General features: G+C 45.1%; 1 protein-coding gene across 1 annotated transcript in view; it reads right to left on the bottom strand.

Annotated features, from left to right (window-relative positions):
• The window catches only part of CFAP100 (cilia and flagella associated protein 100), a 44,384-nt gene that overhangs the window by 513 nt on the left and 22,771 nt on the right, over window positions 1-21,100 (bottom strand). The window contains exons 8-15 of the mRNA XM_043975970.1: window positions 17,263-17,343; window positions 14,458-14,636; window positions 13,722-13,887; window positions 10,691-10,745; window positions 9,404-9,552; window positions 6,617-6,752; window positions 3,029-3,231; window positions 880-973 (exon numbers count right to left, since the gene is read on the bottom strand). Coding sequence (XP_043831905.1) covers window positions 880-973; window positions 3,029-3,231; window positions 6,617-6,752; window positions 9,404-9,552; window positions 10,691-10,745; window positions 13,722-13,887; window positions 14,458-14,636; window positions 17,263-17,343 — 1,063 coding nt within the window. The remainder of the gene's footprint in view (window positions 1-879; window positions 974-3,028; window positions 3,232-6,616; window positions 6,753-9,403; window positions 9,553-10,690; window positions 10,746-13,721; window positions 13,888-14,457; window positions 14,637-17,262; window positions 17,344-21,100) is intronic.

The following is a 21,100-nucleotide window of genomic DNA, read 5'->3' as shown; positions in this document are numbered from 1 at the left end:
AGGCACAACAGAAAATCCAGTCTGCCTGTTCATTGTGTTGTAAAGGGCACTGGTGTTCCTTAGCACCTCTGCTTTCAGGAAAATGAGATATTTATACTTGTGTGAAGTGCCTCCTGGGGAAAACACCCCTAACACTGGTGCTGGGAGCACTGGGTGCCATCCTGTCTCCCTTTGCACAGGTCAGTAGATGGCTCACCATCTAGGGCACAGACCTTTGCCTAGATAGTGGGAGGGAGGATGTGAGGGGGACCTGCACAGGGCTGGAGGGTGATGGGGAGAAGTGGGACACAGATAAGGGGGCGAATGGGTGGCAGTGACATTGGCAGGCACCAGCTCAGTGCAAAGAACTGACAGTGTTAATGAGCCACCTTTTAACCAGGGACTCCCAATGCCTGGGAATTTTCAAACTGAGGCCAGATCTGGCAGAAATGCTACAGAGGGCATTCCCATATTGGGACTTGAGCTAGGATGACCTCCTCTCCCTTCAAACGATTTTTTTTTCCTGTGCCTGCAGGCTCCACAGAGCTTACTTCCTACAGGAGGCCCAGAGGCCCCTTGAGGGAGCAAGGGATTGGAGCCTGTGGAGATATCCCATATATCCTGATTTGATAGTGAGCCATGAGCTCCGTCTCTCAGGACTCCAAAGTCTGATGGAGTCTAAGACACGTGTCCCCAGGGCATCCCAGGCAAGAAGTCGGGGAAGGATAGGTATGACTTTACCCATGAAGAGATGAAGACCAAGAGCAGAACTGAAGCCCCTTCTCAGCATCTTCTGAAATGCTCTCTTTTCTCTGTCTCCTCCAACTACCTGCCCCCAGCCCAATACTGCTTCCTCCCAAGTTGCTGTGGCCCAACACTGCTTGATCTCCCCCTTCCTACCTTTCTCTTGATAGTTGCCTGGGCCCTGGCCAGGGCTCTCTGGAGCCGCTCGTCCTGCATCTGTTTGAGCATTTTTATTTTCTCTTCCCTCAGCCTGCCCAATAAAAAGAACACTAATGAAACATGTGCTGGGATAGCCAGCTGGTGTAGATCCCCACTGAACAAGTGTCAGGCAACCATCTTGCCAAATCCAGCCTCCTCCCAGATACACTTCCAGAGACAGGGAGCCGTGTTTCTGTTTGGTGTTGGCCAAGTCACATTTGTGCTCTCCTACCGTGAGTCACTCACTGTTCAATGCCCATCGTGTCCCCCTATGATCACATCCAGCCTTATACAATAGCTTAAATGGAGACAGCATCCCAAGTGGATTGGCATCCATCACTTCTTGCCCATGAATCAGGCATAACCTGCATGGTATGATTAGAGGGGTCCTGGCCAAACGACCCCGGGTCAACCAGTGCCCAATCTCCCACCATTTCATTGGAGTGAGTGCCTTTACAGAGTACTGGACAGTGACTGGCTCTGGTATATTTGAAGTAGAGAGAGGTGGCCATGGAGGCAATAGATAAAGGAAGGGTCTGAATTGGAGTCAGTGAGCTTCTTCCAAAGTCATCACGCAGATGCCAATCCCTGTGGGTAGTGGGACCCTCCTCACCTGATGCTCACTATAAGATGTGGATCACCAGTCTACCTCTCCCACCCCCCAAAAATGTGAATTTCCTCTTCCCCCCCAGATCTGGAAGTTGGCCATGCACAATCTTTGACCCATCAAGCGATCGTTAGAAGTTTAGAGATCCTTCCACCTCGTGCCCCACCACAAGGGACAGCAGTGCAGGGCGACTCATTGACTCTCTCAGTGGACAAGAAGCAGTCAAAACAAGGGACTGAACCAGGAAAAAGGATCCAACCAGTGGAGGTACCAAGGTGCTAGTCATGTGATTGCCTCTATGTCAGAAGCTCCCAATGAGGCAGAAGGGTGTCAGTCTTAGAGCTGTCAAGAGTGAGGCCTTTGAGAAAGCTTGAGTGAATCTCCTCTCCTCCTCTCCTATCCAGTCACAAAGCAAGAACGTGTCAGGTGCAACACTTGAACCCAGGTCTCTTGACCCCAAGGCCAGTCCTCTGTCCACTACATTATGAATTCTTGATCTTATTTTGTGTCATGGACCGTTTCTAACAAAATATTTAAGATTACAAAAGAAACAACACTGAAATATAGTTACCAAAATATTTTAAAAAGCCCATTCATGGACCTCAGGTTAACCTCCTTCCTCCTTAATCATTTAGTGAATCCTTATTTTAAAAATGAAGCCAAGAAACAGCCTTCTGTTCCTTTCAAGATCAGGCAAGCTAAGCACAGCCTGTCCAGGGCAGAACTGGAGTCAGCCTTCCCAAGATCTCAGGGCTACGGGAGGGAGGTTCAAGTCACTCAAGGTGCATTTAACCTGCTATGTGTGAGCCGTTGTGCCTGGTGCTGCTATTAGGGGACACAAAAGCATCCCCAAAACTCCTTGTCCTCACAGAGCTTACATTCTAATGGGAGGAGACAACATGCACACAGATAATCCAAAGACATCTAAAGAGGCAGCGAGACCTAGTCATAGGACCAGAAAAGACTTCTTGTAGCCTAGCTTTGAAGGAAGCAAGGGCTCTTAGGAATTAAAGGATGCCTCTAGAGAGAGTGGGTCTGGAGGCTGCCATCTCCTTGACAATTCCTCCACATTTGCTCAAATGCATTAATGCATTGGCAAACATCAAAATAAAGATCATGACCAGCTGGGACAACTTCCCATCATCCACTGTTTCTTGTCAGAGAGCAGAGGCCCTGGAGCTGGGGGCCACCCTAACCCATGGAGCACACTGTGACATCAGGCAGGGGTAGATAGATAATGGGAAGGGTCAAGAAATGAAGGTGCCATAAACAAAATAATGCGTGTGGCCTTAGGCTGGATTAAAAGACGCAGTGTATCCAGAATGAGGGAAAGGATTGTCTCCCTGTCCTCTACCCTTGTTAGAGCACATCTGGAATATTGTGTTCCATTCTGGGTGAATATTGATGAAGCTTGTCCAGATGAGGACCATGATGGGTTAGTTTGGGGGCCCTGTTTTTAGGGTCAAGGCATGGTGTTTGCACCAATGAAGTCAGTCTCACCGTATCCTTCTCTCCTTTTCTTTGGCCTTCTCAACCTGCTCGATCTTCCATGGCGGGACCCTCTCCAGATTCTCTAAGAGTTCATCCAGCTGGTGCTCAATAATGGTGAGCATCTGCAGGGTGCCCAGGCTGGACTCACAGTCCCCAATGCAATGACGGTATACTTCTACCACCTTTTTGTTCAAGCTTGCCAACATCTTGTTCTAGAAGTGAGTGGGAAACAAGCAGACAAAAGGGGAAGTCACAAGTCCATATTGCCCCATTAGGTGAAGAGTTAGGGAACCTAGGCTCTTCATCCCATTCCCCCATGATGTCAGTTCCTACATCGATCCCTGAGCTTCACCTCTCTGCTCCCACATGTTAATATGAGTTAGTTTATTGGTGTCATCTGTATATTTTTCAAAACGACTCAGGGGCAGCTGTGGAAATGGGGGTTGGAACACCTGCTTGCCTCCTCACCTTTCCCATCGCCATATACCTGGTTGTCTTTGTCTTCTCCTACAATCTATCTTGTATCAAGCTTAATTCTATGTGTATCATCACACCTTCTTTCCCCTTACCAATGAGCCTCCTAAGCTTTTGGTCTCTTGAAGTCGATTTCCAACTTCTATATTGCCAATGCTGAGTCCAATGCTTGGCACTTAGTAGAAGCTAATAAATGTTTATTGACTCCCTGTTATGTTCCTTACTAGTTGCACACCCTTGGGAAAGTCACTGCTCTCTGAGCCAAATTTTCTGAATTTTTAAAATGAAGAACTAGATGGGACAGCTAGGTGGCGCAGTGGATAAAGCACTGGCCCTGGATTCAGGAGGACCTGAATTCAAATACGGCCTCAGACACTTGGCACATACTAGCTGTGTGACCCTGGGCAAGTCACTTAACCCCCATTGCCCCACCAAAAAAAATTGAATAACTAGATGATCTCCAAGCTTCCTTTTAGTTTGTGTGTGTTAGTGCATTTAATTAATCAGGAGTTCGCAGAACCATAATTTTGAAGACCTCAGCAGCCATCTGGTCCAAACCATATCCAAAAAGAAACCACCATTACAACATACTAAGCAAGACTGGCAGACTGTGGAGCAACATAGTCATAAGATATGCCAATGCCATAGAACCTGGACCAACTGGTAACTCTCCTCGCTCCCGTATCACCTGATCTATGTCACTCCTATATTCTTCATGATGCAGCTCAAGTCATATCTCTTCCTTTGACCTCTTGGAGCACTGATGGATCAGGGCATTCATCTGGCCCATGCTCACAAATTATCTGACGAAATGGCACCCAGAGCAATGCCTTCCTTACACATCAGATATCTTTTGAAGATGACCCATATTATCCCATCTTGTTACACATGTTCAGATTGCTCTAACCATTCTTCCAGGCCCCCATATTCTTTCCTCTCCTTCCTCCCATGTCCGATCAGTTTCTAAGTCTTGTCTATTCTTTATCCATCAACAAACATTTAGAAAGCACCTACTATGTGTCAAGCACTATGCTAATAAGCACTGGGGATACAAAAGAGGCAAAAGAAGTCTGTCCTCAAAAAGTTCACAATCTAATGGAGGAACTCAACAATCTATGTTGACAACATCTACAAAATTAATTTTCCTAAAACACAGCCATGACTATGTCATTTCCCCTGCTCAAAAATTGCCCTTTGCTTCCTGATGCTTCTAGTATAAAATGCAAACTGCCCAAACCTGGCATTTGCAGTCCTCCAGCAGGTAGGTGCCTTCTACCTTTCCAGTCTCATTTTATGACTCAGTCACCTTTACATGCTTAATTAGTCAACTGGGAATAGTGGCTGTTCCCCAAACAACATGCCATCCCCCCATTCCAGTGCCTTTTCGAGGCAGTCCCCCATACCTTAAATGCACTCCCTTCTCACATCCTCTTCTTAGAATGCCTAGCTCCTTTCAATGGAGTTCTCGAGCCTCCTCCTACACCACACAGTTATTAGCACCCTCTCCCACTTTCCCCCAGAGAAGGTTAACTTCTTGACTGCAGGGATTAATTAATTTCTGTCTTGTATCCCTAGTGTCAACTACGGTGTTTTACAGGGAGTGGTTGCTTAATACATGTTGCTTGTATTGAACAGAATTCTAAGTTCTGCTGGATTTCTGTCCTCTACTCACCACTGACTCCCCCATTTCTCCTAAATCCAGACTTGATCCTTCCTGGGATTGACTTAATCTCACACTTCCTGACATGCTCTCCTGTTGCAGTTTCCCCCAATCCTCAATATTCTGGGCTGGCTACTCAAACAGTTATAGAGGCTTAGATCCCCATTACTCCCCATTACTCCCCTTAGCCTATCCCCACCCATACCAGACCTCAACCCAGCTCATGCCTTTGTGTCATAATCATGTGTGTACTTGTCTCATCTCTCCTGTTAGATTTATGAGGCATAGCATCGTGTCTCATGTATCTGCAGTATGACCTCAATATGAGTCAATAGTACCTATGACACAGCAGCCCCAAAGAAGTTAATTCAGTCTTAGTTATTTAGAGAAACATTAAGTACAGTACAAGGGAGAGGCTCCCGACCCTTGGGTACTACAGTCTAGGAAGGATATTGACAAGCTGGAGATTGTCCAGAAGATAATGATGGGCTTCAAATTCATGCCACATCTGAATTGGAGATGTTTATTTTAGGGAAGACCTAGTTAAGACATAACTTGTCTTCAAGTATTTTTGAAAGACTCTCACAGAGAATAGGGGTTGTATTTGTTCTACTTGGATCCAACAGGCAGGACTAGGGTGAATAATTCTGTGAAATGAAATTCAACAAGCATTCACAAGAGGCAGTTTACTATATGCCCAACTGTTTCAGGCACAATGTGTTCATGATACACAGATAAATACGGGCTTTGGAACTTACTGGCTTGGGAAGGATGAGACCTTTTATCATTCATTCACTAAGTAGTTATCAGGGTTTATAGTGGCTATGATGAATCAAATACCCAACATTCAAGAAACATTTACTAAGTTCCTGAAGGGAATACACAGATAAATAGTCAAAGACTTGCCTTGAAGGAACTTAATTTAATGGGCAACGGGGTCATATATCAGACAAATCACTGATACCAAGAAGAATGAGATACATTTAAAAGCTAAGTTCAAGCAAATCTCAGGAAAACATTTTGAGGGACAGAGGGTTCGGGAAGTCAATGGAGAGCCACACTTAAGGGTTTTGGATAGAGGGGTTATTACCATCTATGATCGAAGCTGACAGCAAGATGACTGAGGTCACCTCAGGCTTTGGTTACCTTAAGAATATAAAACTCAACATTGAGCACTTTGGGTTTTTTTTTTTACAAATGTATTCATTCACATTCTCTTTTTCTTCATCTCTGTATATCTATACTCTGTTTCTTTCTCTCCCTTGTTCTCCATTTCCCTCTCACCTCACTAGCCAGTGGCTCCCCGAGGCATTTGTTTTTCACAGGTCCTTGGAGGGTAAAGAAGGTTCAACTCCTTCTTCTAAAGCATGGGTTTTCCAGTATTTTAATGCTGGGACTTTTGATCATCCCATGCCTTTCCTGGAACAAACCAGAGCTCCCTAGGCCATTTTGCAGTGACTTACCTGGTAATCACTCTTATACTCGCCAAAAGAGAAGACTCGGGATTTGAGTTGCAGTTCTGCAGCAATCTCCTCTTCCTTAGCGATGGAGGTCATCAGGGTGGTTGATAACAACTTCAGCTGGTTAATTTCCCGATCCCTGGGAGTAAGGGAGAGAGAGAGAGAGAGAGAGAGAGAGAGAGAGAGAGAGAGAGAGAGAGAGAGAGAGAGAGAGAGAGAGAGAGAGAGAGGAATGGGAGGAGAGACAGACAGACAGAAAGACCGACAGAGAGAGATAGACAAATACAGAGAGAGAGAGAGAGAGAGAGAGAGAGAGAGAGAGAGAGAGAGAGAGAGAGAGAGAGAGAGAGAGAGAGAGAGGTGGGAGCTCAGAGCCAAGCATGATCCTCTCTGGAAGGAGAGGCTGTGTGTAGTGGAAAGAGTAATGGATTTGGAGTTAGAGGGCTTGGATTTGAATATTCCCTTCTTTATATTTCTTATGTGACTTTGGAAAAGCAATTTATCTTTGATTTTCTTAATCAAAACTTAACCTTAGTTTCCCCAATGTAATTCAACAACAAGGAATGTTTATTAAATGCTTACCATGTGTAAAAACATCGTTCTAGGTACCAGGGATTCAAACACAATAAAACATCCCTGTCTTAATTTCCTTACACTCTACTGGGGGCGTATGATACATACACAGATAAGTGTATGCACCATCATTTGAAGAGGGAGAAATCATTAATAACTGGAGTGATGCTTGGGATTCTAAAAGGCAGAAGGGACCTAGTTATGGGACACAGCCTGGGAAAAGGTACTGAGGCAGGAGGTGGTAGGTCAAGTTTGGAGAAACAGCTAATAGGCCAGTTTGACTGGAATTTAGAAAGCTTGACAGGGTGGGGGGAGTATTATGAAATAAGTCTGAAAAAGGTGAGGAGCCAGATTGTGGAGGGCTTTAAACACCAAGCTGAATAGTTCATATTTTATCCTGGAACCAATAGGAAGTCACTGAAGCGTTTTGAATGGGAAAGTGACAGAGTAGGTCTGTGTTTTAGGAGTATGAATTTGGCAGCTGTGTGAAGATGGATCAGAGGGGGAAGCAAGTCAGGAGCTGATTGCAATAGCCTTATACTCGTAGAGGGTTACTTAGAGCTCTGAGAAGTTATGCAAGTTTCCAAGCAAGAAACAATGAGGTAAAATAGGGTGGATGCTTTGTGAGTGGGGAAAAAGGTAAGTATATAAAGTGATGTTGCAATCATAGAATGAATAAGACTTAGAAGCTGATTGCCAAGGGAGTTTGGGATGACATAAGATTGTGAACCTGGATAATGGGAAGGACCAAATGTAAACAAGGAAGTTTGAAGGAGGTGTGGATTGAGGAGAAAATAAACTGGATTTGGTTATGGACATGTTGAGTTTAAGATGCCTAGAGGACATCCAAAAGAAAGTGTCTAGCAGACAATTTTGGACCTGATTTCAGGAGAGAGAGAAGGTTTGGAGATATAGACTTGGAAGGAATCTACATAGAGCTGAAAAGTGAACCTATTGGACTTTATGGGATCACCATGGGAGAGGGTGTAGATAGAGAGTAGAAAAGAGCCCAGGTCAGAATCTTGGGGGATGCCCATACTTGGCTGGAAAAGGAGGTTGGGGAGTGGTCAGACAGAAATGAAAATATCCAGAGAAATCCATGTCCCATAAGCCAAAGGAAAATTGTGTACAGGAGGAGGGAGTGGTCAATAATGTCAAAAATGTCAAAAACTTCAGAGAGGTCAAGTAGACCCATGAAAAATCTACTGGACTCAGCAGGTAAGAGATCTTCAGTAACCTTGGAGAGAGTTTCACTTTTGAGTATTGGGGTCAGAAGCCATATTGCAAGAGGTCAATAAATGAATAAGAGGTGAGGAATTGGAGACAATGAGTATAAATAATCCTTCTAGGAGTTTGACCCTGTCTTTAGAAGAAGTTAACTTAAGAGGATGGCAGAGTCCAGTGGAAGTTTTTAAAGGATCAGAGGAGACCAGGGTGTGTTTTCAGGAGGCAGGGAAGGAGCCAATGGATAGGAAGAGTGTGAAGATGAAAGAGTGGGAACAAGCAAATCTAGGGGGCAAACTCTATTGGGGTTTAGGGGCATGGTGCTCCCAAGATCTGGAAAATCTATATAAAATTTTTTGGTCCTCCCTTCATACCAGAGAAGAAGTCTGAATTATTATGGCATTAAAAGATAAAGTTTTTAAAGATTAAAAAAAGATAAAATATGTTGATATTATACCATACTATACATATATTTTATGCATCTCAGTTTCTAATTTTTTTCTGTGTCATCTGTGGCTCCTGCAAAACTCCCCCCAAATTCCCATTTAATTTCTTATGCCCATCCGCAATGTATAGAGACCACGATGGGGGAAGTCACTATGTGGAAGGGATAAGTGTAGAATGTTATAGCTAGAAGAACCCATAGGGATGATCTAGTCAAACATCATTTTATAGGAGGAGGAAGAGTGTGGAAATTTCTTCCTTGTAGTAAAATGCCATTTGCTTCCTGGAGTTCCCCTCTCTCTGCTCCCAAAATGGTCCTAGTTTTGTCTCGGGGACCCCACAGGACAAGTGTGTTCTCTCTTCTCCCTGATGACCCTTAGATCATCTTCACGTCCTTTCCCCTGATCCCCCTACATATATGGATTCCCTGTTCCATATCCCTCTGACCCTTAGCATTCTCTTCTCCAGGCTAAGCATCCTTGTCCTCTCTCGGGGGATGCTCCTGGGGAGACCGACTTGCCTTAGTTAGGTTATTACCGCTTGACCTACATTTTGTTCCGAGTGCTTCTCAGGGAAATGCCAATCTCTTCCAGGGTCTCCTCCGTCTCCTGGGTGTTCTGGATCAGAGAGAGGTTCTGTTCCTCCAGCTGAGTGAAAATTTCCAGCAGTTGTCGAGGCTCTGTGAAGTACAGGTCCAGCTTCTCGGGGAAACAAAGTCCAAGGTTTATCTGTGATCTGAGCCTCCTCCCGGTGCTAAGCACCCAGTGGGGTGGTTGTATTCTTGTTATGGTGGGAGCAGAGAGGGGGCAGAGGACCAGCAGAAGGAAGAAGGCGTGGGGCTTAGATTCTGACCATTAGGGGTCATGGTCATCCTCTGAATCCAAAAGCAGGTGCTTCTGGCCTGCGTTCTGGGCAATCTGAGGGCTTTTTCTCCCTTCCCTGCAGTGGAGATCTCCTCAGCTACCTTTGGTCCCCTTTGGATCATGAACATCCCCCATGGTGGAGGCTCATGACTAGACAGAAGAACCAAGCTGTGGCCAAAGTTTAGTTCTCATTCAGAGGGTTGGTAGGGTGGGAGAAGGAGTCTATCTGAATCCATTAAGGGTCAAACCATTGCCAGGGTTGAGGGTCATTGTGTGATTGAAATTAGGGGTCAGGTTCACTCATCAGTCAGAGTCTAGAGTTGAGACAGACAGCTAGGTGGCACAGTAAATAGAATGCTGGAATCGGAGTCGGGAAGAACCAAATTCAAATGTGGCCTCAGACACTTACTAGCTGTGTGACCCTGGGCAAGTCACTTAATTTCTACCTCAGTTTCTTCATCTGTAAAATGGAGATAACCACAGCACCTACCTCCCAGGGTTGTTGTGAAGATAAAATGAGTTAATATTTCCAAAGCTCTTTGTACACCTCAAAATTCTATATAAATGATAGCTATTATTTTTAGAGTTTGGGTTTAGTTAGGGCCAGAGTAGGGAAATAGGTATGTATGTGATGGGGATCAAGGGGCCTTCTGTGGCTGGGACTAAGGGTCAATCTCTGGCCAGGGTAAGAGGTTATTGTGTGATGGAGCTCACAGGGTCATAGATTTAGAGATGACGGAGACCCCCTCCTTCACAGATGAACAAATTGAGGCCCAGAAAAGTTGTAACTTGCCCAAGGTCTCCTATGTAGGGGGTATGATTCAAACCCGTGCCACGACCTTGGTTTTGTTAATCCTCAGCTGTACCTACTGAGCTAACTGGTAGCTGTGTGCCCCTCTGGGATGGTTTCAGGACCTCTGACTCAAAGCACTGGCTCAAGGTGAGTCACAGAATGAAGCTGGGGGTCACTGACCTCGTCATCACTATCAGTTTCATCTGTTCTTGCTGAGAGCACTGTAGGACTGGACCTGCCAAAGAATCTCTGGTCAGTGGCTTCTTGGAGGGATCGCTATGGCCCACATTCCCATGGGAGTGGATGTTACCCTAGAAGGATTTCCTCAGATGTGATCTCTTAATATGAACTGGCTCCTCAAATTCAAAGCACCCAACATGAAATTTATCCTCTTCCCTCATAAGTCAGTCCCTCTCCTCTCAACTCCATCTACCTTTGTTGAGGGTGCCGCCATTTTGGTTGTGCCCTAGGCTCCACTACTTGTACTCCCCAGGCTACAACTTGGAGTTGTAGTCTTCCTTTACTTTTTCCTCTCCCCCCATACTTCATGTTCAGGCCATTCCCAGCCTTCTCATTCTATCTTTATCCTATCTCTTGCATCCATCCCTTTCTCTGCACTCAAAATGCCCCAACCTTTGGTCATCATCACTTCCAGCCTAGATGACTACAATGATCTCCTGACCACTTGGCCTGCCTCCAGTGTCTCCTTGTCCTTCCCACAACTGACAAATGAATCTCCCTAACTCATAGGTACAACCCTGGCAGATCCCCCCCTCACAAATCTGGAGCAATCTCTCTATCGCCTCTAAAATAAAACCATCCCTCCCTCCCCCTGCACTCAAGGTCTCAACCCACCCTCCAGATTTATTCATAGTACTCCATATATTCTATATTCCAGCCAGACCATATTTCCAGCTATTCCCTGAGCTTGACATATATCATTTCCAGCCCCTGTGAATTTCTGCCAACCAACTGTCCATGCCTAGAATGCATTCCCTCCTCTTAATCGTCTCTCAGAATCCATATCATCCCTTACAGGATTAGCTCAGACGCCACCTTCTCTTCTGCCCTACACTCTGCCCTCTTCTTCTAGCCCTAACTAAAAATATTTTCTCTGTTTTCTCACATTATTCTAGAGCACTTTATTGAGACCTCTCTAATACCTTGCATTTTATTTGTGCATACATTGTACCTTTCAATTAGAATGGAAGTTTTTTGAGGGCAGGGACAGTTTTTTTAAATCTCTTCATCCCTAGTGCTTGGCACATGGAAATAGGGACAGGTCCTGTGATTTTATTGGCATAGAGAACTCCCAGATGAGGAAATTCTTTCCACCAATGCAGATTAGTTCTTAGCACTTGGGGCTCTTCCTACACGGAGCCTCCCCTACCTTTTCAGCCCCTCTGCAGTCCAGCCACCCTAGCCCCCTGACAGCTCTTCAAATACTTCCCTCCATCTCCCAGCTTTTGCATTGGCTCTTCCACCACCTGGGGTGTTATCCCTCCTCACCTCCACCTCGTAGTTTCCCTGGCCTCCTTCAGAGCTCGGCTTAGAAGCCTTCTTCTGCAGGAGGCCTTCCCTTAATTTGCTCTTCCTCCAACCCCAGTAACTAATAATGCCTCCTCTGATCAGCTCGCCTCCATCAACTCTGTCTGGATCTAGTTATTTACATGCTGTCTCCCATATTAGGACGGATGCATCCTGAGGGCCTTGCATGGGAAACTAGGAAGTGCTTCACAAAGGCTTGTCTAAGGTCTGATTTTCCCTTTCACTTATACTCGTAGAGGGTTACTTAGAGCTCTGAGAAGTTATGCAGCTCGTTCCTGGTCATAACCAGTATGAGCCGCAGGCTGGACTCCCACCTCCAGCCTCGGCCACTTCTCCATTGCACCACCTCGACTCCACAGCTGGAATCTAAGGACAAAACCGTTGCACACTGGTCTGCAACCCTTTACCATATTTTACATAATTACAACTATGCATAGTAGGAATCTGAATGCAAGGGACCACTTTAAAGTGGGATTCATTATTCCTATGAATGGAGACCTTGCTGCATGTGCACACACTAGGTGCTTTGTTGAACTGAATTGAGCTAAGCAGCCTAAAATTTCATTACAAGCATGCAGAATGCTGGTAGAGCTCTTCCTGTTAGGTATGGACTGATGACCTTGAAAAACCCTTCTAACTTTGAGTCTATAATTATATCACATGTAAGGAGACTTAAAGGAGTATGCAAGTGGTGAGGATTCAGCCTAAATTAGTTTTAGAGACTAACTCCTCCCCGTACCCCCATTCAAAATTAGTTCTCCCTCTAAGTGTGATCTAATTTAGTTCTAGAGGCTAGAAACAACTGGGAACGTATCAGGAGCATACTTGGGGCCAATTAGGCAGTCTGTTGACTACTGTGCTGATTCAGGAATTCCCAAAAGGGAGAAATCAGTGTGGGCTGGAAAAGCTAAGGAAGGCTATGCTACGCCTGGCACCTCTCCCTACATTCCATTGGTTTGTAGTTGCCATTGGTTGGTATGTGCCATGCTTGGGTCAATAATAGGCCAGGATTCTGTCTCTGGCATGGAGGGGCATCGAGGAAGCTGTAGTTGCCGTCCACATCATCCATTCATCACAAAGGCTTGGGATCTGCCCAACATATTGCCAATTTCCCAAAATGACCTCTCACCTGGGAATTTTCTTAAAAAATCCCCTACGTAGCATAATGTAGTGGACAGAATACTAGGAATCAGGAGATCTGGGTTCTAATCCCAGCTCTGCCATGGACCCCCTTGGGTGGTCTCACTTGTAACCTCTTGTCACTTCCTTTCCCTTATCTATAAAATGATGAGATTGCACTGGATAGTTTCAATATTCCAGCTCTGACATTCTCTATTCTAAGGCCCTTCCCAGCTCTGACATTCTCAGTTCTAAGCCCTCTTCCAGCTTTAAGATTCTATGTTCTGAGGTCCCTTTGGACCAAAATATTTGACATTCCATGTTCTAAGTTGTCTCCAGGTCTAAAACTCTATGGTTTTATGAAATTTTGAAGAAAACAAAACATAACCTGACCGTCTGTCTCCCCCTCCAAACAGAGTTGTCCAGTTCAGTTGTACTCTGTCTCTTCCCTCCATCTCTCTACAGTGGGACAAGCCTAGTTCTCCCCTCCACCAGTCTCCTCCCACACACCCAGCCCCATCCCCTCCCTGCAAGGCTGACTTACTGTTTCTTGCTGGGGCTCATTCTGAACAGGGGCTGTAAATCCTGGGAAGACGACGACGTGGGGGAGGACTTGTCATCCTTGCCGATGACTATTTCACTCGTGGATGACGAGGGGAAGTTTGGGATGGGGGTGTTCATGCTGGATCTCCGACTGCTCTTTTGCCCCTCTGGAGGAAGTAGAAAGATCCCTTTGGAGTGTCCTGTCCTAGGCCGTGAGGCCCCTTCTCTCCCCTCTTCAGCTGGGCAGGGTCACCTCCCAGCTCTAACATGAAGGGACTAGGTTTCTTCCAACCCAAATAGTCCACATATCTGATTCTGAGACCGCTTGTGTCTGGATGAACTCTCCAGTGTGTCTGCCTTGGATCACTGAGCTCTAGCCTGTCCTCATCTTTGATTATAGAATGTGTTCTCCCTGAGGGTAGAGGCCATCCTACTTTAGTTGTGGCACCACCATCGCCCATCATGGTGTCTGCCATATAGAGGAGCTCATTGATCGATAGGTTGTTACTTGTGGGCCTTGGGTAATGATTCTGCTGGACTGGATTCTGACTGTTGCCTGCTCTGAGCTCAGGTGATTGCAAAAGCATTCCATCTGTTGGGAAGGCTCTGTTTTATTGATGTCCAAGCTCTGGTGTGACCCAGCAGCTAGGGGCTTTGCAAATTGTAGGGATAGAGGTGTAACATCTAGGGGGTCCTCTCTGACTCAGCCTCTTGGGTTCCCTCTCTTTCATCCTTACCTTTTTCCATGGGCAAAAATGGAATACTATCTTTGTGGGGGTCTATGGTTATCCTGGCAGCAGCGTGGGCCAAATGCTTCCTGGCATGGGTCATTAGCCAGTCCCTGGGAGACAGCTTATACAGGAAATCCTTATAGAGTTTGAAAATCTGGACGTTTTCTTCAAACTTGGAGATCTCACTGGGCCAAGATTCAAGGAAGAGATATTAGAAAGGTTAAGTCAATGGTAGCTGGTTCACCAACCCATCAGAACGTCACCCTTCTATTCCTCACATTCTCATTTTTAATTCTCCCAGAATACTAGAGTGGTAAGGGTTCTCTGAGACCATCTAGCCCAGACCCCCTTATCTGACCAAGAAGTGGGGAAAGGACTCGCCCAACGTCACGCACTTAGGGCCAGAGCTAGAATTTGTTGTCATGGAAAAGATGCTGAATTTTAGTCACAGAATCTGAGTCTGAATCCCATTTCTTCCATTTTCTACTTGTGTGACCTCAGGCAAACTGCTTAACCACCCTGAGCCTCAGTTTCCTCATTTGTAAGATGAGAGAGTTGGTCTAGCTGATCTCTACTTTATAGCTCTTGTTCAATGAATTTGTCATCCTAAGTGAATCTCATGAGTTCTGGGCCATCCAAGGCTCTTTTCTTTCTGTGGCTAATAAAGTCGACATTCAGCTCTGCTGCCCACTGCAGGGAGACTCAAGCTGTGGGTTCCTGGTCCAGGTCTGGCTTGCAGGGATTGAGATTTTTGCTCTCTCCGGCGTCTCCTTTTCCTCCCTCTTCACCATCCTGATATGACCCATCCCAGGGACTGCATTTTTAAAGGGGACTGTGGGAAAACTCATGACAAGAACGCCAATACACATTGCCATATCACTTTAAGATTTACAAAGCATTTTCCTCAGAACTGCCCAACTAATTGGAGATGACAAGTAGAAGTATCCTGGTTTTACAGCTGAAGAAACTGAGGGACGTGGTCACCTGGCTTGGAAGTGGTAGATAGGGGATCAGGACTCAGGTCTTTTAACTCTAAGACCTGTGTTCTAGTAAGACAAGGCAAAAAGTAGAACATCAGCTCTCTGAGGGAAGGAATTGTTTCCTCTTTGTCTTGGATCACCTGTGCCTAGCACAGTGCTTGGCACATAGTAGGCAATTTAACAGATGACCAATTTAACTATTCAATAGTCTATTCTATGGTGGGATCCTGTATCAATTTTTTTCCTGTACCATTTTAATTCCACAATTCTAATGGTGGGACTTCAGGCATTGAAATGTCAGGGAATATTTGAGAATAAGAAGGCCTTTCCAGATACCCCCATGTCACATCATATATGTGTGTGTGTATATGGGTACATGTATATATACATGTATATACATACATATGCACATATAAATATGAATATAAAATGTGTGTATGGTCACCTATGAGAAGGTATGTCAGTCAGAACTGCTAATGACCTGACATTGTTGGTGGAGTTTTGTGAATTAATTAAGTGTACTTTTCGCACCATCTCTTCCCCTTCCTCTCATTCTATCCCTTTTCCTTACTTTTCCACTCCCTTCCTTTCTTTAAAAAAATTAGAGGAGAAATAAATCAGTAGAAAGAATACTGGACTAGGTATAATAGTAATAACAACAACACTGTGCTAAGTGCATGTACAAATCATAAAATCATTTGATTCTCACAACAATCCTGGGAGGTAGGTGCTACTCTTATCCACATTTTACAGAAGAGGAAACTGAGGCAAACAGGGTTAAGTGACTTGCCCAGGGTCACACAGGTAGGAAGTGTCTGAGGCCACATTTGAATTCAGGTCTTCCTGACTTCAGTCGCAGTGCTCTATCTGGTATACCACTTACCTGCCTAAAGTGGAAATTGAAGGTCCCTTGAGAAGTCAACTGGACCATTCCCATATTTCCTGTTTAAGTTGAGCAGGATTCTATTTGGGAAATGCCTTCTAAAGAAGTAGGGAAAGGACAGCTAGATGGCACAGTGGATAGACAACCAGCCCTAGAGTCAGGAAGACTTATTTTCCTGAGTTCAAATCTGGCCTCAGATACTTGTTAGCTGTGTGACCCTGGGCAAGTCACTTCACCCTGATTACCTCCAGGGAAAAATAAAAAAAAGAAGTAGGGAAGCTTCACAATGTTCAGACTATTAACTGAAATCCTAGGATAATTAATAACAACAACAACAACAACAATAACAATAGTAACCGACATTTATAAAGTGCTTTAAGGCTGCAAAGAGCTTTTCATACATTATTTCATTTCATAGATGGTCTAGTTCTAGCTTTGCCACTACCTTGCTGTGTAATCACATAGTACCCAGGCCTCAATCATACCATTTGTCAAGTGGTGATAAGTAGCTGTGCCCTGACTGCCTCACTGGGTTGTGATCCCTTGGAAGTCCTAGAGCAGGGGAATGGTGTTTTAGGAAGGTTGGCCTGGAGTGGGGAGAAAGTGATTTCTCTGAGCCTCAGTTTCCTCCTTTGTAAAATGAAGCATCACAAGAGCATAAATCTAGTGCTGGAAGGGACCTTAGACATCATTCAGTTCAACTCTCTGAGACCCAGAGAGCTTAAATGGCTTGCTCAAAGTCATACAGTAACACAATCAGGATATGAACCCAGGTCTTCTGATTCTCACTTCAGTTCTCTTTCCACTCAACGAGATGATCTCCAGAGCACATTTCAGCCCTACATCTTAAAATGCTAAACTCCCTAAGATTAACAAAGAGGCTTTTTCCTTAACGCAATTGCCTTCTCTGACTCTCTCTCTGGAGGGAAAGTGGTGGGGAATTGTCACCTTTTAACCATTAAGATTTGTGCTGTGATATCTCGGATCTCAATGATCTTCTCCATCTTCGCCTTGGCCTCCTTTTCAGCTCTACAACAGAAGGAAGACTTGTTATGAAAGGTGGCCAGACTGCCAGCAGTCTCACCAGCAGCAGACCCAGCCCAAATTAAGGAAAAAAATCCCCTGGGGGGAAACGTTCAGCCTAAAGGCCTAGAGAGAACAGAGAACAGGGGAGATGTTCAAGATCTTCCATCTCGCTTTCCTTTGGCCAGAGCAAAGAAAGAGGGTCAACATTTTGGGATGTAGGAAATTGAAGGTCCCTAGAGAGGTCAACTAGCCCATTCCCATCCCCCTGATGAGGATGGACAGGTTTCTGCTTGGGAAATGTCTTCTAAAGAAGTGGTGGTGGGCGGTTAATGATGTTTTCTCCTACCAGTTGAACTCCTATTTATCTTTCAAGTTCCAGCTCTGGTCCTGCCTTCTCCAGGAAGTTTTCCTTGACAATCCTAGCTTACAGTGGCTATCCCTCCTTTGGACTCTTGTGCTAGTTTAATGCCAATGTATAATTGGAATTACATGTAAAATTATAAGGTAAATAATAACCTGTCTTTCATGTATGTGTATTTCTCCCCCCCCCCTTCCTACTTAACTACCTGCATCCCCTTGGACAAGTCATTTCCCCTAATATAGGCTTCAGTTTCCTCATCTCTAGAATGAGGGGTTGAAGCTGGGGCATGAGCAGCCCTGAACCAGATTAAAATGTCACAGGGCAATGTTTAACAAAATAAATAAAAATACACTACAACATAGATAATGTCAATTTGTAGTTTTCTAAGTCAATAGGTGGCCCCAGGGATAGGCTTCTGTTTGAGTTCAACTTCACTGTTTTAGAGGATCTCTAAGGACCCCTCCAGTTCTTGGGCCTATGACTACCTACTAACTTGTCAGCTCCTGGAAGCAAGAGTTGTGTCTCATTCTTTTTTACATCTCCCCATGCCCAGAGCTCTGCATGGAGTAGGCATAATATAAATGCTTGGTTAGTTGGTTGGCATGAGAATCTCTCTGTTCCATGAGGCTTGAAACTCATTACAATAAATAACTACTTGTATTTCTATGGTACTGCAAGATTTACAAAATGCTTTCCTCACAACCATTCTGTGGATAAACAGAAGCTGACACAGGTCAAAGACTTGTCCAGTCATATATTAAGGGTCAGAGTCAGAAATCAAAACCAGCTTTCTTGGCTCCAAGTCCAGAGCTCTTTCCATTATACCATAATCCTTATTACAACAAGATGGGGAGCTAGGAGGAAGACATAAAGTCAACCCCCAGTTGTCCAGGGCAGGCTACTTATCCTTTTTTGGGCATCAGTTTCCCCATCTGTGAAATGAGTAGGTAGGACTAGATGACACCCAAAGTGTCTTCCATTTCTTAGAATGACGATCCCCTGATTCCAAGGCACATAAATTCTCTGGGCCTCCCTCAGTTTCCTCATCTGTTAAATGAAGGGGCTGGACTAGGTAGCATCTAAAGGCCCTTCCAGCTCTAGTTGCATAATCCCATGGCCCTTGCTCCTCCTCTTGGGCTTCATCAATGGGCACTGTGTGAGTATTCCCTCCCTCAGTTTTCATCCATCTTCTTCCATGGATTCTATAAACAAGACCTATCCAATGACTTGCAAAGTCTTCCTTTCTCTAGGTCTTTTTACATTTTGCGGGGACCCAAATGTTTTCCTAGCAATGCACGTCTTAAAAGGATGCAATCTCTGAGGACTTAAAAGTTCTGAGTAACCAGTGGTCAATGGAGAAATGCATGGTGGATGCAAGGGGATGGCAGCACATTTCCAGTGATGACCAGATTTGAGGTCATCATATGCACAAGGATATCAGGGAGGAAGCGTGTTCAGAAAAGGAGATGGGCTGGTCGGTCACAAGATGTGGTTGAAGAGATAATTGATGGACAGCCTGTGTTCTCCAATGATACCTTCAAAATGTAAAAACAATGGAAATTGGCTGCTGCACTGTCTAAACTTTCCTTCCTGATTTTTTTAAGGATCTCTGTGGTCTAACTTCAATTTGGACTCTTCCCCAACACATACGTTCCACTTCATCCTGGCCCATCTCCTCACTGTCTTTTTTGGGTTTTTGCAGGGCAATGGGGGTTAAGTGACTTGCCCAGGGTCACACAGCTAGGAAGTGTCAAGTGTCTGAGGCTGGATTTGAACTCAGGTCCTCCTGAATCCAGGACCAGTGCTTTATCCACTGTGCCACCTAGCTGCCCCTCCTCACTGTCTTTGCCACAGACCTTGGTCATTTTAGCTTGTCATTCTCCACTATCCAGGTCTTAGACCCCATAACATAGCCTAACACAAAGCTGGCTACAGAAAAATATGCTGGCTAGACATATGGGCAGTAAAGGTTGACTGATCCACTATAAAAGTCTACCTACTGGAGGGAACTATTGAAGGCCAGGGGTCTGAGCTAGATGGGCCATGATGGGGTCTTAAAGGGCCATGCCCTTCCTTTCATGGGTTAGGTAAATATAGGTAAGACTAATGGCCCATTGGAAATACAGGTTCTCAGCAGGTCATGCCTTGGTGGGAACAAGAGGAGGCAAAATGAAAAGACCACAGGCTTGGTCTTTGTAAAATGGTAACCCAAGATCAGACATGATACAGTAGGGACAGGGAATGGAAAGTTATCTTCAATTAATGTTGTCTCTTCACATTTGTCTGGGCAGGAGTTAGTATAGAAGGGTCAGCTTGAGGCTGTTCTTCCTAAAGCCAGCTGGTCAAGCTTAGTGCTTGAAGGCAGGAGGATGGACTAGATGGCCTCTCAAGTTTCCTTTGCCTTCTAGGATTATAATGGGAAAGGGGGTATCATTAATACCTCCAACCCATGTGGCTAGGTTCTGTGGAAACTTCCTCTAGGACAAGGGCTATGAGTCCTCAGGATAAATAGTGACCATTGACATGCATTTGGGCAGCAGTGATGCCAAAACTAAAGTTAGGATTAAGATTTAGTATTACAGATTGAGTTAGGATTTTAAAATATGATTAGGGTTTTAGCAATGGGAATAAAGGGGATGATGGCTTTAAGGTCAAAGACAGAGTTAGTTTAGTTTTTTGTTTGTTTTTGTGGGGCAATGAGGGTTAAGTGACTTGCCCAGGGTCACACAGGTAGTAAGCAGAGTTAGTTTTTCTTTTCTTTTCTTTCCTTTAGTGAGGCAATTGATGTTAAGTGACTTGCCCAGGGTCACACAGCTAGTAAGTGTTAAGTGTCTGAGGCTGGATTTGAACTCAGGTCCTCCTGACTCCAGGGCCAGTGCTCTATCCACTGTACCACCTAGCTGCCCCAAGCAGAGTTAGTTTTTAATACAGTGTTTCCTATTTTGGGGGTTTGGGGTTAGATCAGAGTTGGGTTTAGGTCCAGGCCCAAGTTTCAGGTTTGGTTTGGTGCTTATGGAAAGAGCCAAGACCTAAAAGCATGGCCCCATTTCATGGTGGTGTTACATCTGGGCTTGCGGTGGAGAGGTGCCCAGTACCCAGTCCTCCTCTGCCCTGGGAATAGAATTCTTTTCCTGGGGTGATACCAGCAGGGTGGAATGGGAGGCCAGATTCCCCCCCCCCCTTACCCCCTCTCCACAGTGATATATGGAAGTTTTCCCTCTGTGAGTGTCTGTGACTCAGCCTCTAAGCCAGAGGAGAGTTTTTGCTACTAGTCACTCAGAGTTAACCCTGGACCTAGAGGGAGGGTTAAGGCTGGGGGATGACATCTTGCCCCAGTGGCCCTTGTTGGCTGACCCTCCACTGTCCTCATGAGCCTTGCCCCCGTGATTGCACCTCCCC

This window comes from Dromiciops gliroides, chromosome 1, assembly GCF_019393635.1.
Source record: "Dromiciops gliroides isolate mDroGli1 chromosome 1, mDroGli1.pri, whole genome shotgun sequence".
NCBI classification, from domain to species: domain Eukaryota; kingdom Metazoa; phylum Chordata; class Mammalia; order Microbiotheria; family Microbiotheriidae; genus Dromiciops; species Dromiciops gliroides.
Note: the sequence above shows the minus strand (reverse complement) of the source record. Positions and strands in the feature narration are given on the sequence as shown.